The sequence below is a fragment of the Plectropomus leopardus genome, chromosome 4 (genome assembly GCF_026936395.1).
Source record: "Plectropomus leopardus strain MGB_pleo_1.0 chromosome 4, ASM2693639v1, whole genome shotgun sequence".
Taxonomy (NCBI): Eukaryota; Metazoa; Chordata; class Actinopteri; order Perciformes; family Serranidae; genus Plectropomus; species Plectropomus leopardus.
Window position 1 is genome coordinate 4,157,954 of NC_142179.1, and position 23,071 is coordinate 4,181,024.

The 23,071-nt window shown below is 39.0% G+C and overlaps 2 protein-coding genes across 2 annotated transcripts in view; one reads left to right on the forward strand and one right to left on the reverse strand.

Annotated features, from left to right (window-relative positions):
* Positions 1-1,366, forward strand: part of cfap299 (cilia and flagella associated protein 299) — a 115,016-nt gene extending 113,650 nt beyond the window's left edge. The window contains exon 6 of the mRNA XM_088076344.1: positions 1,296-1,366. Within this exon, the coding sequence (XP_087932470.1) occupies positions 1,296-1,316 (21 nt within the window). The 3' untranslated portion in view covers positions 1,317-1,366. The remainder of the gene's footprint in view (positions 1-1,295) is intronic.
* A 31-nt stretch (positions 1,367-1,397) lies between these two features.
* The window catches only part of prkg2 (protein kinase cGMP-dependent 2), a 36,940-nt gene continuing 15,266 nt past the window's right edge, over positions 1,398-23,071 (reverse strand). The window contains exons 5-19 of the mRNA XM_088076338.1: positions 21,097-21,202; positions 20,748-20,811; positions 16,182-16,259; positions 11,563-11,657; positions 10,980-11,048; positions 9,465-9,563; positions 9,115-9,265; positions 7,988-8,124; positions 6,330-6,419; positions 5,916-6,057; positions 5,080-5,243; positions 4,767-4,889; positions 3,732-3,794; positions 1,981-2,047; positions 1,398-1,537 (exon numbers count right to left, since the gene is read on the reverse strand). Of these exons, the coding sequence (XP_087932464.1) occupies positions 1,442-1,537; positions 1,981-2,047; positions 3,732-3,794; positions 4,767-4,889; positions 5,080-5,243; positions 5,916-6,057; positions 6,330-6,419; positions 7,988-8,124; positions 9,115-9,265; positions 9,465-9,563; positions 10,980-11,048; positions 11,563-11,657; positions 16,182-16,259; positions 20,748-20,811; positions 21,097-21,202 (1,544 nt within the window). The 3' untranslated portion in view covers positions 1,398-1,441. The remainder of the gene's footprint in view (positions 1,538-1,980; positions 2,048-3,731; positions 3,795-4,766; positions 4,890-5,079; positions 5,244-5,915; positions 6,058-6,329; positions 6,420-7,987; positions 8,125-9,114; positions 9,266-9,464; positions 9,564-10,979; positions 11,049-11,562; positions 11,658-16,181; positions 16,260-20,747; positions 20,812-21,096; positions 21,203-23,071) is intronic.

The following is a 23,071-nucleotide window of genomic DNA, read 5'->3' on the forward strand; positions in this document are numbered from 1 at the left end:
ATCAAGAACTCCATGAACCAAAGCAAAGATGTCAAAACTTCTAATGTTGCATTTTTGTTGCTTCACTCTGTATGTGATGAAAATGTCGCTGGTGTACATCTCTTACTTAAGTGATTAACCCATTGAAACCTGAGCAAATTGACTTAATCTTAAACCAAAAGCATGTAAGGCAATGAACAACTTCACAAGAATTTCACCAAAATTAGTACGAAGTTAGTAAAACAGATACAAGAAAATGACCTTAAAATTAGCACACAAAAAAGAAAAAGGAAAGTGGTAAAACAAACAAAAACACAACAACAAAAAAAGGAAATGGCTTGAAAAAAGTGTTACAACCTCACAAGAAATGTTCAAAAATTGTAATAAGTAGAAAGATGGCCTAAAAATGGAAATTACTTTAAAATTAGCACACAAAAAAGACAAAACAACACAAATAAAACAAAAAAACAAATTAAGAAGTGGCTTGAAAAATGTGCTAAAAATGGAAAAACAATTAACTTTAAATATATAATTATAATTGATTGATTATTTTCCTAATAATCATTTTCTAGTATTTTTCTTTCTCTTTTTTAGAAATAATTTTCAATTCTTTTATTTGTCAGCTTTTCCTAATTTTTTGCTATTTGCAGGACATCTCTAACAAAGTTACTCATTTCATTTTTTGTATCTTTTCATAAGAAATCAATTTGCTCCTGTTTCTTAGGTTTAAATGCCTGTAAAAGCATCCAGGTTTCAAAGGGTTAAATTTGCTACCCAGTCACCACAAAGTTTGCATGGTATGTTCCTGAAAGCCACGGTTACACAAAAAGCAGGTATTTCTCTGTTGAAAATCTTTCGGAATAAAATTTCTGTCTGGATTTCAGAATAAAAAAACATTTTTATCAACCTAACGTTCATGAAAAAACATGAATTCTAGGTTGTTTGTGGTGTTTTTTGAACCAGTTACAATGCAGACCCAGTTCTCACAAACTAAATTCAAGGTAACACATATTTGTTTTTTAACCACTCCCACTTTTTGAGGTGTGTGTTTATCCACTGCAACACACGAATGCAACATTTCTCAGCAGCAAATTGTGGAGAATTTTTAAGTTTTATGGATTCTAGCTTCAGCTCAAACATGCTTGTGCAGCTTTACCACTAAATAGTTCTACATTAGCTGGACGGCCACTCAGATATAATAACGAAAATGACAGTGATGGCAACATAACAGGCTGTTTCACAGTCAAAAACAAATTTTGTTGAGATGAAAAAAACTGTAAGTTCATGAAGTTCACAAAGTAACCCGTGACTTGCAGCTACAGTTGCCCAAAACCTGAGGACCTCCACCACGGCCGCCAGAGGTGATGTGAGCTCACCTGAAAACCCACTTTGCCCGTTGAGGTTTGGTTTTTTTTAGTGTGTGCAAAGAAAAGGAAAGGCAGAAAAGAAGGAGCAGACGGTCTCAGAAGTCCATGTCCCAACCAGACAGCTCATCAGGAGGACTTTCCTCATCTGGAGGGTAGCTGTCGAAATAACTGTGATCTGTCGGCCCCGAAAGCTGTTGGAGAAGACAACGAAAAAAGAAACGGTGAGAGACTGATTTATTACCATAACTCCTGCATTAGTACGTTTGGGAACAGTAGAGAAAGATAATTGTTAAAGCTCCTAAAAGTCTGTCCCAGATGTCTGTCCCAAATATAAGCCTGTTGAGTTCAATAATTTAAGCAAATAACAGCTCAGGCTTTTTATTATTATTTAAGTTTTACAGTAGTTGCCTGCACCAGGACAGACTCATGCAAAACTTAAAAGCTCAACAGAAAAATCTAATCCTGATATTTAAAATGTTTATATTTACATACAAATGAGTGGAGTCTTTCACTGCAACTTTTTACAGTTAAAAAAGCTAAATCTGTACCTGTGCTTTCCTGTCATTGTATTTATTTGACGCAGAGCTTGCAAAGACTCCTAGTTGTGCAAGTTTGTGTAAATATCTGCGCTTACTTCTCTTTTCAGAGGAGATGGTAAAGTCCTCGCCTTCAGTCCCTCCCAGTTGAAGCCGTTAAACCACCTTCAGACACATTACGAAGCACAGAAAAACATGTCTGTGAGTACATCTGACTCTGCCTGCACACACACATCGAGACAAATGTTCACAGCTTGACGCCTGCACCTTCCTGGACCAGTGTCCCCCTCAGACGTCACAGTGTTACTGAGGAACTTTAGTGAACGTTTGCCCTGAACCTGACCCCGTTTGCTCCTGTGGATGTTTTTGGCTGAAAGTATGAATCAAATAAGGCCCAAGGTCACTCACACAACTCATGCAGTATATTCCAAGTCTCATTTATCCAGTCGTATGCTCAATAATTACCAAACGCAGTTTACAATGTTACAATAGCCAACCTTTAGGGCTCGCTTTAATATTACACACACTCTGTGTGGAAAATGCACTTTTCAAAATCAAGCTTTAGAAAGTGTTATACATTAATATTATTTTCTACTTTCACTGAATTTACTTTTTAAACCAACACCAGTCTTAATCATAAATATTAAATATTCATTAATTTTCAGAAATTTAACCCTTTAAATGTCAGGTTTTTGTCATGATGCCACTATGATTTTAAATGAGAAAAAAAATCACAAAAATGAAATAATTTTTCATATACTAAAGTATGGTTGCGTAAAAGTAGAATCTTTTTTTATTTTTAAATATCACAGCCTGCGATATGTCAATGATTTGCAGCAACACTGATTGTGACAGTGCAACTAGTGGAAATAGCATGTATGTTTATCATGTGCAAAATATGGTAAAAATAGTGTCATCAGGTAGAAAAAAGTAAAAATTACAAATTCCAAGTCAAAAGCCCAGAATGACACCCAAAAATAATACAGTGCATGTTTTTCTGCTTTGACGTCTGTGGGATCAAAACTGTCAGTTTGAATGACAGTTTTTGACCGTAACAGTCTGAATCTAACAGTTTAGTTTCCACAGTGTATTTTAGACTTATTGTAGGAGCTCAGTTGGATATTCCAAAATTAAACAAAAATACACAATCTTGCCAAAATGTATTCCATATGCATGAACACAGCCAAAATTATCAAAAAAAGAAGAATGAAAAGCGTGTAAAATGCGGCAAACAGTCCCTAAGGGTTAAGCACCTCCATATGAGGAGCACACCCTGATTGTGCCTAAGCATGCATCAGTAAATGAGCTCCACCTGCGCAGATATCAAATGCACATGCATACCCAGGCATGCCATTTATCTGTGCGTGTGACTGTCTGCACTGACCTGCATGAGATCAATGTGATTTTTTTAGTGTTTGGGAGGTACTGAGCTATGACTGCATTAAATGAGAATTAGATTATCCTGCAGCAGTTTTGTGACGGTTTGCAAACGAGTGTTTTGATATAGTTTTGTTTGACACAGTTACCGATAACTTCAGTTCTTGAGGAAGGTTTGCCTATTTTGGATTGTCCATTTTTCCATGAACGCATGCGAGAAAAATACAATTTTTCCTCACAAATTCATGGTAACACACAGTAAGTAAGTGATTATTAAAGGGACATTTTTCCAGTAATGTGATAAGCTCTTTGAGTATGTTTTGCCTCCACTGCTCGTGTACAGTGTGTTCAGTGATTATCTAATCGCCGAGGTCGTAAACCGCTGCCCACGTTCATAATGTTCAGTAAGTGCTAAAAGCTCGGCTAATCTTCCCTCTGAGATCAGCTGCAGAGTGAGTCAGTCCCGTCTTACCTGTGCTTCTTGATATCAGTTATTCCATTTTTCAGGTTGCCCAGTCGCTCTGAGGGATTTCGCCTGTGAAGTAGATCAGAGGGGAGGAATGAGTGTTTTGAGCCAGTTTTGTTGTTTGGGTGGATTGTTCTGCACGGCAAAATCTGAGGAGCTGATCTTAAAAAAAAAATCTCGGAAACCATTTACTTTGAAAATGAAACACAACTCTTCAGTTGAATTAGAGCAACCTGGCTTATATAAGTGGCTAACACTTATGAAGAACAAGTTCATTTCACTTTTCATTTTGAAGTTGAAACAACTTCACAGAATTTGCAAAAACTTGAGCAAATTGTCTTGATTTCTTTCAAAAGCATGGAAGGTACCTGAAATTTAGCAACAAAAAAGAGAAAATGTAAAAAAATAATAATAATAATAATAAAAATAATAATCATAATAAAATAAAGATAAAAACAGTTAAAACAACAACAAAATAATCAAAATAACATAAATAAATAAATTAATTAATTAAAGTGCTAATTATTACTAAAATAAAAAAGTATATTTTTATTATATTTATATAATATAGTTTTCTGAACATTTTTTATTATTATTCCAACAATTTCTTTCTCTATTGTTTAGAGAAGCTTTGTGGTCATTTTCTTTTCCTTTATTTCTTGCAATTTGTGGAACATTTCTCAGAAAGTTGCTCATGACCTGTTAGCCATGTTTTCCAAAGAAATAATCCAGTTTGTTCGTGTGTCACAGGTTTAAATGCATGTAAAAGACTTGTAAATAACACCTGACAAGAAAACTGATGTCATTCCAGGTTTCAGAAGTAAATACGTCTATATTTTAACATTAGATGTTAACACACAGAATCTAAAACTCATAGTTAGATTGAACTTCTTTTTTCAATGCAAGTGGTTTCCGAAATATCTAAATTAAGATTAACTTGAAGATTTTATTGTAGCCTAAGATTTCAGAGTTTGGTGGCTGGTGGTTTTGAGGATTTTCCAGCTTCAGTTTTGAGCGCCGTCCTGCCGTGTGATCTTGTACCTGCACAGTTTGCGTATGAGGTCCTCGGGTCTCTTTGTGATCTTCTTGGGGAAGTCCATCTTCTCGATTCCCTTCAGGATGAAAGTGTACGTCATCATCTGGTCGCTCCCTGAGAACGGAGGACTGCGGAGCGGAGAAAACGAGGCAGATATTGAATTTCTTTGATTCACTTGAGCTCTGCTGGAGTGAAGCTTCTCAGCAGCACTCAGCTCACAACAATTACCGCAAATCAGGAAGCAGTTTGACGTGATAGGCGGAGGACGGATGATTATCAGGTGCTTTACTGGAAGCACGGACGACCACGTGCACTGACCTGCCGGTAAGCAGCTCGAACACCAGGATGCCCAGAGACCAGAAGTCCACGCTGAAGTTGTGGCCCTTGTTGAGGATGATCTCAGGGGCCACGTACTCCGGAGTCCCGCAGAAGGTCCACGTCTTTTGGCCGCATCGGATTTTCTTTGCAAATCCAAAGTCAACCTGTGGATGCAAAGTTTCTCAATTAACCGTTTTAAATTCTAACAACATCACGTTTCTTTTGCTGCTTTTAGATTTATTTTATTTAAAGCTTTGAACCCTGAATTAGTTGGTAGGATTTCTTCCAAAAACGGAAAAAAGGCAATCTGCAACTGGTAAAGGATTTTTATTTTTTAAATGTAGATTTAGTAAAAAAATTTCAAAAGAAAAAAAACAGGAAAAGCTATATAAAGACTATATAATTATCATCATTACATATTTAAAATGATGTCACTGAATTATTATTTTTAAGACCTTTTTATCAAGTCATTTCATTTTTTGTTTTTGACTTTCTTTTTCCTGTTTTTTTTAATTTTTAAAATAAATTTTCAGGTTCATTTAAAAATGAACCTAAGAAGCCATTTAGGCCTTTTTATACATTACACCTAAAATAACCCTGAAAAATACATAGATTCATCTTTGTCATCTACAAGTGCTTCAGTCAAAAAAACTACATTCAATGAAATACATGAAAGATAAAAGAGAACTTTTTAAAACTTTGTGACCTTAAAGCCGCAGACTTTTTTTTAAGTTAAGGATAATTATCAACCACACTCGATCAGATTAATTTGAGCAAAACATCCTGCCAGGCGTGCAGTTTTTCCGTGTTTTTAGACAGAATAAGTTCAGCCTCACCAGTTTGATGTATCCTTCGGTATCCAGCATGAGATTCTCAGGCTTCAGGTCTCTGTAGAGGACGCCTTTGCGGTGGAGGTAATCGAACGCCTCTGTGACACAGCCGACGCAGAATTTGGCAGTGGGCTCATCAAAACTCCCCCTAAAGACGGGAAAGTCTCATTTAAACTTTTTGCAACAGGCGGGGTCAGACCCTGAGCGCTGAGCGGCAGTCTCATTACGCAGATGCACCTGAACACAGTCGCAGGCAGCTTTTATTCAGTGATTTATGTCGAGTGGACCTGCCAGTCCCTCAGCAGAAAAAACTGTAATGCCTTCACTTTATACAGCGAGCCAGAAATTAAGTGGCGACGCTGTGGAAAGGACAGTATTTTAGAGACGGAAATATAAATGTTTTTTTAGGTTTTCTCGTACCTGTCTCTGAGCAGACTCCAGATCTCTCCACCCAGACAGGCCTCCAGCAGCATGTACACATACTTGTTATCCTTAAAGGTGCGATACAGCCTGCAGGAAGAGAAGCACAGACAAGTTCAGCTTTTAAGTTTTCACCATCATGCAAACAGAACAATACCTGCGCTGCTCTGTCAGCGTGTCTGCACATTTTTAAGAACAAATTTAAGGAGTTTTAAGACATTTTAAATACCTCAAAAAACAAACATGAATGCCATTACTGCAGAAAAATAAAATATACAATTGAATATTTTAATCTTTTAAATATTTTATTTAGCTTAGTTAACCATTTGGGCCCGCTTTAATATTATATTATAATACAAAATGAGCTTTTTAAATCAAGCTTTAAAAAACATTATACATTGATATTATTTTCTACTTTTGTTGAGTCTGTTTTTCAGCTAACATCAGTCCTAATCATGAATATCAAATATTATTTAATTTTGACAATATTATATATTTAAATGCCAGTTTTTCTGTCATAATGCTACTATGTTTTTAGTTGAAAAAAATATTTGCAATATACTACATGCAAAGTAGATTTTTTTTGAAGATCTGCATTGATTTGATTTTTATAAATTCTTATTTTTTTGTGTAGTAACCAATATGCATGCAAAGTGCAATTTCCAAATCAGGCTATAAAAATATTCTACATTAATATGATTTTCTACTTTTGTTGAGTTTATTTTTTTTAACTAATATCAGTCCTAATCATAAGTATAAAATATTCATTAATTTTTAGAATATTAATCCTTTAAAACTGTAGAAAGCAATCACATTTAAAAATCACTTTCCTAAATGGTCCACATCAGCTTTCGTTTGTCTTAAAAGCATTTCTCGTGCTTAATTTGCCACTTTTTATACCTTAAACTGATATATCTGCATATAAGAAAGCAGCAGGGGAAGATCATAAACAGTAAGCAGGACGCTTAAATGAATCAATGCAGCCTCGGTGGTTGTTATTGCTCTGTACTTTGATACATTTAAAGTCATTAGTGCTCAAATTATTGCTTCATTTGTGAACTAATGTGACTTTAATTGACCCTTGTGGAGATGCTTCCAGAGTAAATTGCTCATAGCAGCCTGAGAGCGTGTTCACATTCAACATCAGAGACACCGGAGACGGCAGAGCGGACGTTAACCGCTCCACCACACTGTCGCCCAGCGAAGTCTCAAATCTTAGATCACCGTGCATCAGTCTTGAAAACAGATTAAAAATTTGAAGAGATAATCGTTAAAACACGTGAGAAAAGGTGGAATAAACACATGGAGTGTATGAAGAGGAGGTCAACAGGAGGAGCGTCTCAGAGGGTGAAGAATGGCTTTAATATCTGTGTTTCTGCCGCTGCGCGCGCTGAAATTGGATCACTGTAATCTCAAGAAAGGCCAAAAAAAGCTGCCGCTGCAATGTTTCATAACAAATAACTACATTTTCACGGCGGACATCTTAATATCCCCTGCCATCCTGCCCCACTGAGAAGATGTAATCTGCTCCAGGCCTCAACTGTGATCTCATCAAAAACTAATAAGCGCCGCACTGTTTTCTCACTCTGATGGAGCAGAGCTTCATCACGAGGCATAAAAAATAGAAACGGGTTCAGAGGCTGAGCAGCAGGACTGACTTGACGACAAACGGCGAGCGAGCCTCGGCGAGGATCTTCCTCTCCGAGTGGATGTGCTCCTCCTGCCTGTTGTCCACCACGTGCTTCTTCTTGATGACCTTTAGAGCGAAGGTGATGTCGCGGCCCTTCACCTTCACCTGCAGGAGGGAAATTACAACGAGACTGACATTAATCAGACTTTTCCTCTCATCACAGCAGGAAAATCACAGCTGTAATTAACCCTCTGAATCTGAGAAAAAATGACTTCATTTCTAATGGAAAGAAGGCAATGAGCACCCTAACAAGAAACTACCAACAAATAGCAAGAAAGTGGGGAAAAAAAGTTACAAGAAAATTGCGTAACTTTAGAAGAAAAATCATCAGGAAATTACCTGAAAAAATTGCTAAAATAAAAACAAATAATTTATAAGTGTTAAGTGTTTCAGTTAAATTTTAATTTTTAAATTTTATTTACACCCTGGTGTCCTTAGACCTTTACAGAAACTAAGGAAAAAACTCCCCTCCAAAAAAACTTAAATATGTAAAAGAAAAAAAAAAAGAATCAGGAAAAAAATGGTAGACGGGATCCGTCTTCCAGGGCAGACAGACATGCAATAAAATAATATAATGTTAATTAATCTAATGAATTCTCTCTTTTTTTCTGAAAGATAATTTTCAAGTCATTTCCTTGTCATCTTTTACACTTTTCTCTTTGCAATCTGTGGAACATTTCATGCCATGTTGCTGATTCATGAAATCAAACCAATTTAATCAGGTTTCAATGTTTAAATGCTCGTGACAGCACGAGAAAACTGATGTTGATCCAGGTTTCACAGGGTTAAAGGGATAATTGTATCTCATGCTGCTCCACCTCAAAAGACCCAAACTGTCCCTTTAATATGGTTGTTTGGTATAGTTTGTTAATTTTGACTTTTAATCACCTTTATGTTCTTTTGTATTTCATGTTATTTACTGCAGAGTCACATTTATACCAGACTCTGAAGAAAAATGTCTAAAAAATCAGTCGTAATAAACAACAGCTAGATAACCTTTAAATGGCAATGAGGTTTTTTTTTACTTCATTTTATTTTTATTTTGTTTTTAGACTAAATGAATAAGCAATGACATTTTGTAACTTCAGTTCTCACCAGTTCTACTCGTCCAAACCCGCCGACCCCGAGAGTAGCGACGACCTCCAGGTGGTCGAAGGGCCTCGATGACGGAAACACAGACACCATTTCCTTCAGCTGGATGACGTCCGGCGACAGCGGCTGGCTCTGGTGGCGGGACACCGACCTCCTGGACGGAGACAGAGGGGACGGGCCAACCAACCAAGTATCAGTATGAGAACATGAGAACTGCAGGTATGTTAGGATGGTATTTTCACTGCATTATGATATTTATGATGCAAAGATTTGTACTTTTTTATTCGAACAAAAGTTTTTTTCTATTGCTTTTCAGTCACCATTCTGTCCTGAGCACACGGCGCTGCACCTACCGGGCGTGTCTCTTCTTGTCATCACGATCGAGTGTCGCCACGTAGCCTTGGAGGTATTTCTGCAGCTCGTTGAAGGTGCCCACCGTCTGATCAAATGTCCTGAAAAACAACAACAGCACGTCAACCATGCGACTTCATGACCCCAACGATGATTTAACTGACATGAAGGAAATCAGAGCGCACAGTTTATCACGCAGTAGGCGGGTTTCCATAACAAATATGTGCAAAACTTCAGCGATACTTTCGAAATGTCGACAAACACAACTGTGAGATGACTGTGATGTTATGTGACTTCTCCTCTGGTGATAACATCCCAGTAACCATGGTGATGGATGTTCAAAACATTAGCAGGGTTATTTCTATTGCAGCCATCACACTAGCCGTCATTATTTCCAGTGGACGTAGGTGTGTTACCTGAGCGATAATGGAAAGACAAGTCCCTTATACGTGGGAGCGGCCAAGTATGAGGGATTTCTGGGAGCCGATAGTCCAAAATTTCACAGAGGAATTGTGGATTCAAAACTTCCGGATGATCTGCTCAACTTTTGAAGAGTTATGTGATGCAATAACAGCTCTTGTAGCTCCTGCTGCATCATGAGGAAAGTAATTTGACCTATGTAAGCAAAAAAAAAGTGTTTCCATTGCAGTTTTGCAAAATATGGGTTTTCGAATCAGCTGAAATACCACCTCATGCAAGTGTAAAAACTTCTTTGAGATATATGGGAATTTGTTTTCTGAAATTTCTGTGTTTCCATTAGACATATTTTATATTTGCAATTTCAGTTTCTGCAGTTTTAGGGTTAATAGAAACCCACCTGCTGTCCTTTTGTTTGTTGCAGTTCAAAGCATACTTAATATGCATTGTTTGATGGAATTACTTATAAATTTACAAACATCTCCGGCAGTCGGATCCCCAAATTCTAATGAGTAAACTTCAGTTAAGTCAGACTAACTTAAAGAAACAAGTTCATTTCACTTGCCATTTTAACGTGACAATACGTTCACAAAATTAAGTAAATTCTTTTTTCCGAAATTGACGTGTTTCCATCAGGTGACTTTATATTTGCAATTTCAATTTTCACAGTTTGTTAATGGGAACATGGGAACCCGCCTACTGTTGACAGCAGCTGACAGATATCAGAATACTCTGCTGTAAGCGTCTGATAGAGTAGATGTAGATGTTGTTAATCCCATGAGACTGCGGGGAGATGGCAGGACAAATCGAAACTGGCATTTTCAGATGGCGTTCACACATTTGTCAGAACTGATTATGAAAGAAAACTCTGTGTTTGCAACATTATGATAATTCAGGCGACAACACTTTGTATAGTAAGGCTAAAGATTCGAGAAGCACAACATAATGCTGCCTTCAGAAGCACCACACAAAACACTCTTATCTCTGTTTTTTCACTCAGTTAAAACATGAGCTGCTCCTAATAACTGTAAATCTGTTACAGAGTGAACAATATTTTGTGGGTGTCCAGAAAACTGCACTTCAAATGTCAGAATACTCACTCTCTGTCGATGACGAGGCACTCCACCCCGTTCTCATCGGCGATGATATTAGCCGACCTGACATCATCACTGAGAGAGACAAAAGATCATCACACACATAAACACACACTTCTCTGACCTCTCTCACTGATTGGTGATAATTTTAGGATTATCAGCGTGTGTTGGCTGATCTAAAGCTGGGGTCTGCAGTTTTGTCATTGGACAGAAATCACAGAATAAATTGCGAGGCATCCATTTACAGCAGATTACAGGCTTATTGATACAACACAATGCCTTGTAGTGCAGATGTTTGAAAAGCTGCATATTCACCAGCAGCCCTCCTTCATCCTTCTTCACCGCGTTATTTTTAATACAAAGCAGGTAGGTATTGTATTCTGGCCCCGTAAGTGGGGTTTTTCTTTATCTGAGTCCAGGGCTTAATGATAGAGGGTGTTCTGTGTTGTTTAGATTGTAGATTTGTGATTTTTGGGTAATATAAATTAACATGACATCACTATTTAAGTTGTTTATTTCCATCATAATATCAGAAGGCAGGAGCAGATTAAAACGACATGCTGTGATGGTGTTTGATGTTTGTTTTTACCTGATAAGTGCTTTCTCTCCAAAGTAGTCTCCCCTCTGCAGCGTGTTGATGATCTGCGGCACCTTGTGGGCCTCGGTGGTCTGGGTCACCTTCACCTGCACAACAGAGACAGCCGGATCCGTAAAGCACACGTCACCTCTTCACACCATCTCCAGTTCACTGCTGCAGCTTTTACAGGTGCTTTCAGTTTTCTCCAAATATGTTTACATGCATTATAAAACGTTAGAGTCCAAAAAAATTTAATTATAGTTAGAACATGATGAGTGATTAAGTGGTGTTAATGTACTGTATTTTCTTAACGTGCTGTCGAAACAGACACATTTGTTGGAAGAGGGTTTGACCAGCTGCCTCTGGTTGTTCTGCTTCCTGCAGAGCAGGGATGCTCAACTTACGGCCCGTGGGCCAAATATGGTTTTCAATAGAATGCTGAGTGGCCCCTCAACCATTTTCTAATTCACAATAAAAATAAAGTAATTCCCACTGGGAACTGTTTTTGTATTTTTAGTATACATGAGGTGCCAGAGTGCATAAAACAGCATCAAAATAGAGCTAAAAGTGCCAGTGAAGGACATCTAAAAAATCCTAGAAAAGAAATCCGAGAAACGTGCTAAAATCCGAGAAACGTGCTAAAATCCGAGAAACGTGCTAAAATCCGAGAAATGTTCTTAAATCTGAGAAATGTTCTTAAATCTGAGAAATGTGCTAGAAATCTTGAAATGTCGGAAAATCCTAGAAATTTCCTAAAATCCTAGAAACATGCTAGAATCCTAGAAATGTCCTGAAATCCAAGAAATGTGCTAGGATCCTTGAAAAGTCCTAAAAATCCAAGAAACGTCCTAAAATCCATGAAACATGCTAAAATTCTAGAAATGTCCTACAATCTGAGAAATGTACTAAAATCCTAGAAATGTACTTAAATTCTACAAATATCCAAAAATCCCATAAATGCCCTTAAATCCTAACAAAAAAGGCCTAAAATCCCAGAAATGCCCTTAAATCCTATATCCTATCCTAAATGTCCTAAAGTCCTACAAAAGTCCTAAAATCCTAGAAACATAAAAATGTTTCTAAAAAACATCTAAAATCTGAGAGACGTGTATGGGGCTGATGCGACTGGCCCCTGGCCTCCTGTCATTTTGCAAAAGTGGCCCCAAAGCGAAGCCAGTCGAGTGTCTCTGCTGCAGAGCCGCAGTTTTCACCAAGCGTTACTCCAGCAGCCTGGATGTTGTGAAACTTCCTAATTTGTGAGGCTTTAAAAACCGGTGGCCCACACCGGTCGGGGTCAAACAGCCCAGTGACATCAGAGCCGTAACGGCCGGGGTGTATTTTAGCTAAGTGTCCCATTTGACCTCAGTGACCTTCACTTCCCCTGTTTTTCCTGGTGGCGGGCGCGCTCAGAGTTTATTCCCTCCGTGGTCAGGGGGTCCGAGGGGTGGGGGTCGTAGAGCCATTTCCTGTATTAGTCCCTTTTCTCCTAAACAACACAAGTTCCTCTCTGGGTCGGTTAGCTTAGCGCTGAGGAGCTGCTGTCTCACATCGGCTCATAATGGCATTTTGAAAGTCCCCTGTGGACCGCTCTGACCCTCCGTCCCCCCTCGCTCCCCGGTGTCAGGTTGCTGACTTATCAGACAGGCAGGCGGGTGAGTCATAGTCCCACACCTCACAGACTCACATACAGCTTGAACAACATATTGTTTTTTGGACTGTTGGACAAAACAGGTCTGTTATTGAAAGGAAAATCATTTTATTTTGTGCGTATTTGAACTTAATTAAAGTTGGCAAAATGATTCTCGGCCATTGATTTGTGTGTTTTGCTTGCAGGATGACATATCTGTCATATTAATTGTCTTTGCAGTTTGTTTACACTCGTGGAAACCTAATTAGAGGGATAGAGGGAGAATAAAAGCAGAAGCAGAGGGGGTCCCAGAGTCCTGCAGAGTCCTGCACGGGGTTCATACAGTCATAAAAAAGTCATGAAATTTGCAAATAGCTATTTCCAGTGGCAAAGTTTTGAAAAAATTTGGAAAAGTCATGGAATTATTTTCCACAAACCTGTATAATAACACATGACGTGTTAAAGTACCATCTGACATTTGAAAAATCCATTGATAATTTCTGTTTTTGGAGCTTCTGGCTGTAACAAGTGGTGCAGTTTCTGGTAACGATTAAAGACAACAAAAACACCAAAAATGTTTTAAGAAAAAAATGGCCCAAAATGTTTGAAGAAAATACGATATCCAAACTGCGTCATGTTTTCTTGAAAAACGGACAGGAAAATAAATACAAAACATTTCCCTAAAGCCAAAATAAAAAACTCAGTTCCCTCACCAATGTTTAAAAAAATAATTTGGCATGTCTTCCCCTTTGTGCACCCACCCTCCCCTCTAATAAATATCGAACAGTCCCTAAATTATATGTAAATTTCTGGCTCTAATCCTGTTCTGAATATCATTATTATTTAAAATAATATATATTTTAAAAAGCTATTATATAGTCATGAAAAAGAACTGATAACGAGTTTCGATGGTCATTTCAGGGAAATGTATGGTCTTTAAAAGTTGCCTTAAAGTCCTGGAAAGTCCTGGAAATTCATGTGTAAAAATGTGTGTGAACCCTGCACGTGGAAACCAAATTGGAAGAGTAGAGGCAGAGTGAAAGCAGAAGCAGAGGGAGTCTCAGAGTCCTGCAGTGTCCTGCAAGATTTTGGGAAACAAACGTTTAACACCAATGATGAGAAAATCCTTTGCTGCAGAGACTGGAGCAGCTTCTTTATCAGTGCAGTGTAGAGACGTCACACAGCATTGTCTAACCGAGGTGCTGGAGGATTTATATTGTTGTTGTAAGGACAGGATTAAGGCCCGTGTCTCCGTTCCTAATGAGTGCAGAGCGACAGCGTCTCAGAAATCTCTGCAGTGCAGCTCATCTGTAACATGTTAGCATAACCAATGAGAGTAAGGAACAACAATGAAAAACATGGCTCAGGTTTTCCTGTAAGAATAACATATTTGTACACAATGCTGTTGGCTCTCGGCATATTAAAGTTATTCACTTAATTGTGCAACTAGGGATAGAAAAGTGGCTCTGAGGATAAAAATGTTTTTGTCTTTCCACCATTTTAAGACTGAAATATCTCAGCAGTTATTGAACATTTCTGCTGTTCGATGTTTTCGTGCAAACATTCATGGTTCCCACAGGATGAACCAGTTACTTTGATGATCCCCTGACTTTTTATGCAGCACCACCATGTGGTTTACATTCATGGTTTTGGGTAAAATGTAGCATGACAATATGCAAAACCATAGACTGTGCATAAAGATAGATGGCACGTCTCCACCTCCTTCGACTGTACAAAAATGAAACTAACATACCCCGAATGCCAGTCCAGTCCCCAGAAGAAAATGCACATTTATCCAAACCACAAATACTTCATATTTGGGTGTTTCATATGCATCATTTTAATGATTATATAGTGACGCAGTAAATGAGCTGACTGTCCTCAGGAGGAGGAGGGGATGGTCGATGGCATGACGTCTCGGCGAGATGCCTGCCCAACTGCAGACCACTTTTTGAGACCAACACACAACAAAAACAGGCATGATTTATCGAGTTATTGTTGTGTTTCTAGCCGCTTTAGCCACAAATCGTAGGAGTCTTTTAGTGATCCATCACTGCTTTCCCAGCAGCTTTTTAAGCACCAAACGTTGTTTTGCCGCAACCTGTCACTTCATTTTTGCTTTTTTTTTTTTTTACGTGGAAAGTGCCACAAAAAGCGCTTTTTTTACAGAAACATTACTGCATTTCCTGCAGGGATAGTAGCACAAAACGTGGTTGTATTCTACTGAGAAACCAAAACGATTATTTGTAGCTAAAACATGATCTTTTTTTTAACCATATCCATAGTTTTTTGTGCCTAAACCTAACCACATGTTAATCACAGCATTGTAAAAATGTAAAATTACCAAATTCTCTGCTACAAAATGAACTACCTAATAACAGAAACCATCTTTGTCAGCGGAAAATGTTGGTATTGTGCAATTCTGAAAACCACTAATGCGTTAAATTTTTAATTTTCATACGCATCAACATTTCTTAAGTGATATAGTATTTGAGACGATATACTGTCATATAAGATGACAATCTTTTCTGGTGATTGGGTTGTCTGCCAACATGCAGGGGATAATTCGTATGTTTGGGCTTTATTTTTGGGGGAGCTGTCGTGTCATCCATCTTTATTTTCAGTTTATATGCTAAACTAAGATGGAAACAAAGAAAACATACAAGCTCAAGATCAGCATGTTGGCATTGTGCGAAGACAGTACTATGTCTAATATATTGCAGATAATAGGTAATGATTGGATGCTAACCTGAAAGGAAGCCTTAGTGGAGACTCTGAATGTCTGGAAAACCTCTTAGATATCCAATATATCTTAAATATTACTTTTAAGGAAAAAAGTCAATTTTAAATTTAGGAATGAGGCCATATTTGGTTAGTCTCAGGTTTAGGATTAGGTTAAAATTAGTAAGCAGTAAGAGTTGCAGTTTGATACAAATGACAAGCTAAACAGTGTGCTTGTGTGTTTGTCCTGCTCGTTCATGTCGCAGTGTAGCAGACACGTTACCTTCCCCTGTGCGATGATGTAGAAGGTGCTGCCCTCCTCGCCCTCCCGGATGACGTAGTCTCCCTTGTCATAGTATTCCTAATGGGAGAGAGGGAGGTGAGGACAACAGTCAGAGCTGAAGCATTACATTGATTTAACCATTGACCCGGCTGGTCTAATTCCTGGTAGCCCGTCCCCTGCGGGATCAGAGCTGGAGTTCAGCCATTAACGATGCTCTGCCATTCACAGCTTCTCAAAGCGTTGATCAGGAGGGGATTTTGGGGGGCTCATGGGATAAATTAAACATGAAGTATGGGTCAATAGTATCTGTTGATTATGATGTTTTTTATGTCTGCCATGAGAGCTTTTCATGATTGTGGTCATTGGATGAATTTGTTTGACACCATGATCTATGTCAATATTAATTTAAATGTGCATTAACAGCGGGGCTATCACTATTACCTCTTTTATCACTTGATACATACAATACAATATACCATTAGTGAAGTAGTCCTCTTCCTGCCGGGATTATTGGCACGATGCAGTCTGGATAAACACTCACAGAAAAGGGTTTTCGAGAACAGACGGGTTCAGATTACAGGGTAAAAAGCTCCTTATACCGCTTTCCCACCAAAATGAGTGTGTGCACACAGGATTTTCAAACACAAGTAAACCAATTAAATATAGGCGACTGGCTCCATTCCCAATGCCAGTACACTCACAGGGGGGTTGTTTTGTTGGTGTGTCCATGCAATGTCACACACAGGCAGGAGAACAGGTAACAGTAGACAGCAGCAGAACGGGGGTCTAGGAATTTTTTTTAGTGGTTTCTTCTCTTTATTTATTTCTTACTTATTTAGTTTATCTTTCATACTTATTGCAAACTAATTTGCATTTAAGTTTTAGCTGCTTAGGAGGAGATGGACTGTAATTAGTGATGGCATGTCATTGCATCTTGCAGGTTATAAAGATGAATTTAGCACGTTCACCTGGGTGTTGCGTTCTCACTGATGCCTATCAGAGCCAGAGGTGATAAAAACCCGCGTCTGCTGCAGAGTCATTTGCCCCGCTTGTGAATTAAAAACAGGTCTTTCATACAGTGGGAATGAGGCTTTAAATCCCATGAGTCAGAGTAGTTTGCCCTAACATCACTATTATTGCTACGGTTACTTGCAGATTAAATATGCCTTATCACACTGAGTCAGACTTGTGTTATAGCTTTGAAGAGTCTTAATCATAAGTGTGAGCTGTCAGCCAATCAGAAACTAGTATAGTTAATGTGGTTATGGACTAAACTCACAGACTTGGTATAAAGGCCGGTCATCTGCTCGCTCTGACACACTCCAGTTGGTGCAAAAGTAAGATCACACTTGACTCATAAAGTTTGTTTCAGTGTTTAGTTCAGTCTCACGAGCATCATAAAACTGAGCGACACTTTGAAATATTCTTGGGTCAAACACTGAGGTACAGTGTGTTCTCTCAGTCCGCTCAGCCCTCATTCAGACAGATTCCTCCGCTTCACGCTGTCAGTCATACCAAACCTAACCACAGCACTAACGCCAGCCTGCTGAGTCAGCAAGCTGCCAGATCGCCTTCCATTTTAAAGCTTTTAGGTGAAGAAGGGGAAGTGCAAAAGAATGAAGGTGACCAGGATGAAATGTTCTCTGGGATCGAGGCCAAATTCCCGCAGCTGAGACAACCGTCCGCGGCTGTAATCCATTTAACTACAGAGGACTTTGGCAAAAAAAAAAGGTGAACAAACAAATCAGAGCAGCCACGCGTAAACATTCCCTGGTGTTTACTGTCAAAACTCTTGACACAAGTGGCATTTTCCTCGAGCACCCAAGCTTGTTTACGTCACGTTTACGCTTCAGGAGAGCCTAGTTTAACACCCGTCCGTGACGGCGGAGACAACATGCCAAGGTTCTGTTTATAAAGACTGTCTGGGTGATACAGCGACGGCAGGAGAGCGACATCGTTTGAATTGTGTCTCGGGTTTGTTACACCAGGCTTGAATGGCGAACTTGAGCCAAACATTTACCTTTTCAGGAGAGAAAAAGGACATTTTCACTACAAAGCTTAAAAGCACGTCTTTACAAAACATGGTCCCAAAAACCCAGCTGTCACACACATCCCTTCTGTCGCGTCGTTACCATCAGCTCGCTCTGCTTTGCTTCACTCATGTCAGTGAGAAATCCACTTGTGCTCGTCTGTGTGCGCGATGGGTTCGGCCACAGTCGTCCTATTTTTGGCAACTGTCAATCGACCAGCACATATTCAACCGTGCGTCTCTCTCTCTCTGCTTCGAGGGACAGAAACTCTAACACCAGAGGAAACCTATTTTTAAGACCCCCCTCCGTCTCCAGCGGCCCCCAGGTGGGCAGGTAATCCGGTGCAGCTCCTTGAAAGCATCCCGCTGCCTTCAAAGGAGCTGTTGAAATATCAGTCATGACATGAGCACACATGAATGATTTACAAAGAGGACAGTGACTTTCAGTCATCCTGAGGTTGCAGAGAAGTGATATTAATGGATATTGAATGAATGCATGTATAAAAGCATTTTAACATTTTAAAATGCTGACCTGAAAGCAGTTTTTAAAGCCTCTGGAAACGTGGTTTGAAAAGAATGCTGAGTGTCTCATTAAGTATCTGCAAAAATCTGAGTGAAAATAAATGTTCCCAAACTATTAGAAAACTACTCAACTACTCAAACAGCTCATTTTAAGGATTTCTCCAGACCGTGTGGGCGCGGCAGATCACGTTTTGATTGATACCTCCTTGGATCCCACCTTTATCAGCTGTCTCTCGTCTCCAAGACGACAGCCATGGAGCAAAGCAGAGTCGGCGTGGTGCGGCTCTATCTGTTCCAGCCCTCTGACTCCGGCTGCGTTTCTAAATCCAATCTGACGCTCTGCACTAAAATGCGACAGTTATTTTTTGAAGCCATGGAGCGTTTTTCCATTAATTAACAAACAGTTAAGTTCATTACACTTTCACTCCGTTTAGCGCCTTTCTGCTCCGTCTCCCCAGACAGAGAGCCCAGAGTGCGCTCTGACACTCCCAGAGTGCACTGCTCTGGATAACCGAACGGTACATTTCAACAGTGCTCTGAATTAACGAACAGTCCACTTTGTGAACAGAGTGCGCTGAGTGTTCCCGAACGCACCCTATTAAAAGGAGCATTGAGGGATTTCAGTTCGGCATGTTAAAAAGCTGACTTTGAATTTTTGATTGTCTTCGTCCATATTACGTGATATAGATCAAAGATAACCACGCCCAAATCAACCCAGCTTCAGGAAACTGAAAAAAAAACTAAAATAACAATATTTCAAATTTGGATTGAGGCTAATGTCTGATGCTTATTATTGTGCATTAGACAATTTCGGGATAAGAACGGGCTGTTTGACTTTATGCACCACTGAGCAACTTTCATAGTAATGAACACGGTCCCACCTCCAACATTGTATCCAGGTTTCTTTATACATCCATAGCTCAGAACCCCATTGCCAGGCTGCAGCTTTCTGGGTACGTTTGTTAGTTTATGCGACGACATTATGAGATTTTTAACTGCAGGATTATGTTTGAATAAAATGAATCAGTATTTTTATTCCTTTTTATGTTTTTGCTTTCGACAGGGCACCGTCTTTCCCAACAAAGCTTTCCAGTTCAACTTCCAATCAACAGAAGAGACTGAAAAACCTGACAGAGAATCCTTAACACAAGGTACCCCACTTACACACACACACACACACACACACACACACACACTCTCTCTCTCTCTCACACACACACACACACACACACACACTATACAAGCAAAAACACTCACGCCAGAACACTCCAAATTCCATTCCCCCACTGTTTGACAAGAAGCTTCAATATTATCTGGCGGATTCTCGACGAACATCTGCACCGCTATTAGGTTACAGCCGCCCCCCCGAGAGGCAACACAATCAGCTCCATCAGAAATGACTGAATAAGGAAATTCTGCCGTCGTGGAAAGTAGCAGGAACGATTGCGAGTAACGTCCTTGAAATTTTCATTGTAAAAAGACGCTGAGAATGGCTGTTTTTTGACTTAAAGCTTTCTCTTTCACCGTTGAAATACAATGCTCATGGAGGAGAACCGGAGCGAGCCACTCTCCTGCATGTTTCAACACACACACACACACACACACACACACACACACACACACACACACACTTTTGCACACTTGTATGTTCTCACACCAAACGCCTGTCACTCGCACATCTTTAAGAAATCACTCGTCCCCCATTTGAATAAACACTTTTTGGGGCCTTGGTCAAATAATTATGGTAACAATATACAGCGCCCCGCGATGACAGGAATAATATCGGCCCTGTTCATCAACAAGGTAATTTGTGAGGTCTTGACGACTGGAGGCAGAGAATATGCTGACACGCCGTAATGGTATATGGCCAAATGGTAATGATATTTTGACAGCAGCTATCTGCAACGCTGGGGCTCCCATGAGCTGCCAGACGGTTGTGCAATACTGAGGCAACACAATGAAAAGTCAAATTTTCGCTCCAGTAGAAAAAGAGATAGTTTGACAGAATAACTTACCACCTCCAGGCAGTCCACTATTTTGCTCAGCTTGTCCTCTGGAAGATTCGCCAAGAGTGAAACACTGGCAGGAAAAACGAAGAAAAAACACAAGTGATGAGCGCTGATTCCTGCATGTACGTTATTATTAGGGCTGTCAATTGATGAAAATATTTAATCGCGATTCATCGCATGATTGTCCATAGTTGACTCGCGGTTAATCGCAATTTTTTTTTCACAATATAAACTTTTTTTATACTTTTATACTTTAAACTTTTTTTTTTTATTATATTGTGAAAATTTGTTGTCTTTTACGAGAATCACAACAGTGAGGTGATGCTAGTTCATTGGCTACAGCTTCGGGGCTAACCTTCGGAGGAAGTTGCGGTACTGTTCTTGACGCATCTCAGCCGTCCTCCTCATGATGTTCTGAAACACCTCCCGGTCCAAAGCCCACGTCCTCACTCTGTTCACCGCTGGAAAAGCAACATTTATTATTTAAATGTTCATAATAAAAATTTTTTAAAAAAAGCAACATCAGAAAGTGAGACCCGCTCCAGGTTCTGACCTCGCAATGAAGAACCAGTTAACCTGCGGCCCTGATTAGTAAATACTAACGGAGCCACAGCTGTTTTCAATAGCAGCATACTTAAGAAAACTTAAGAAAAAGAACTGTGAGTGACAACAAAAAGATTGACATTTTCTTCTCCCCTTCTTTATCTTTCATCCTATTTTCTAGTCTGATTAAGCCCTCTAACATCACAGAGAGTACGTATTGTTTTATTTTGTCAGAGGGACAAAGGAGGCGAGAAAAACACTGTAATCTGTCCTCTATCGTGCTGGTGAGTCACATCAAATCTACAGAAACTCGGAGCTTCTGTTGGTACGAGAAGGAAGTAGCTGTGAAAGTTTGACATGAACCGGTAGCGGAGAAAGAGCTCCCTTTTATCCGCTCCATCTGTTATCATGTAAAACTCTCTCAGAGAGGCTCGTCAAACTGTCACCGTTTTTCCAGTTCGCCCTGAATATTGAGGTCAGCTCGGTGTCCCTCCCCCAAGGGCCACATGTCAATTACTTGGTTAAATATACAAACCCGGACAAAGAGCACTCACATAGTACATGGTATGTGCTTTTCCAAATGCCAAGGAGGCGAAAACCAATCAGAATGCAAAGCTGCGGGTATCATGTAAAGCCTTTGTCAACACGGCCGATGCAAAAGCTTGTTTGCTTTGGTCAAATGACCGATCGGACTGCTGCTCTCACTATCAAGTGATTCCTGCAAGAAGTCACTGCGACTCAGATGAAGGTCGCCTGAAGTGTCAGCTTACATTCAGGAGTGCTTTGGGGGGAAATGTGAATATGATTTGATCAAGAGGTACTTTTACTCACATGCTCAAGTCAAAATTCAGCAGGTGGTAGCTGTTGTTATTTACCCTCGTGAAAAAATAAATAAATAAAAAAATCTAGAAATATCCACAAATAGGGCAGCAACTAACCGATTATTTTCTCAATTAATAATTTGGTCAGAAAAAGGTCAGAAAATAGTGAATAATGTCCATTTCAGTTTTCCAAAGTCCAAGGTGATGTCTATAACCTGAGCAAACTGGCTTGTTTTATTTCAAAAACAGCGAAGAAGGCAATGAGCAACTAAGTAAAAAATAAATTAAATAATTGCAAATGGTAAAAAGTTATAAGAAAACTGCCTGAAAAATTATCAATAAAAGAAATGAAGAAATAAGAAAAAAAAACAATAAAAAAGGAAATGACCTGAAAGAAATGCAAAAATATATATATATTTATAAATATATATATATAAAAATAATAAAATAATTTTCACTATATAATGATAATAATCCTAAATTATTATTAAAATATCATAATTTATTTTTATCATTAACTCTGAGTTTTACTGCCTCTGCTTTGCTTTGTTGTTGTTGTAAAAATGTATTATTATTAAATATATTTTTATAGACATTTTTGTCTCTTTTTTAAAAATGTAATTTTCTCTCTCCGTCTCCCTTTTTAAAAACTAATTTTCAGGTTGTTTTATTTTCATGTTTTACCAATTTCTTGCTCAGTGTCTTTTGTTAATGTTTTCTGAAGAACTCAAACCGAGCTGCTCAGGTTTTAAAGTGTTAAATGATTGAGAAAAGCATCTGAATACAACACAAGAAAACTGATGTCGCTCCAGGTTTCAGAGGGTTAATTATCTCTCTTTGTCAGTTCAAAACCCAACAATATTCAGTGTAATGTTAAAAAAAAAACAGAAAAAAGCAGGAGTTCTCCACATTTTCAGGCTGAAAACAGCTTTTTTTACGTTGGATGCATCAGGCTGAAACAGCTCG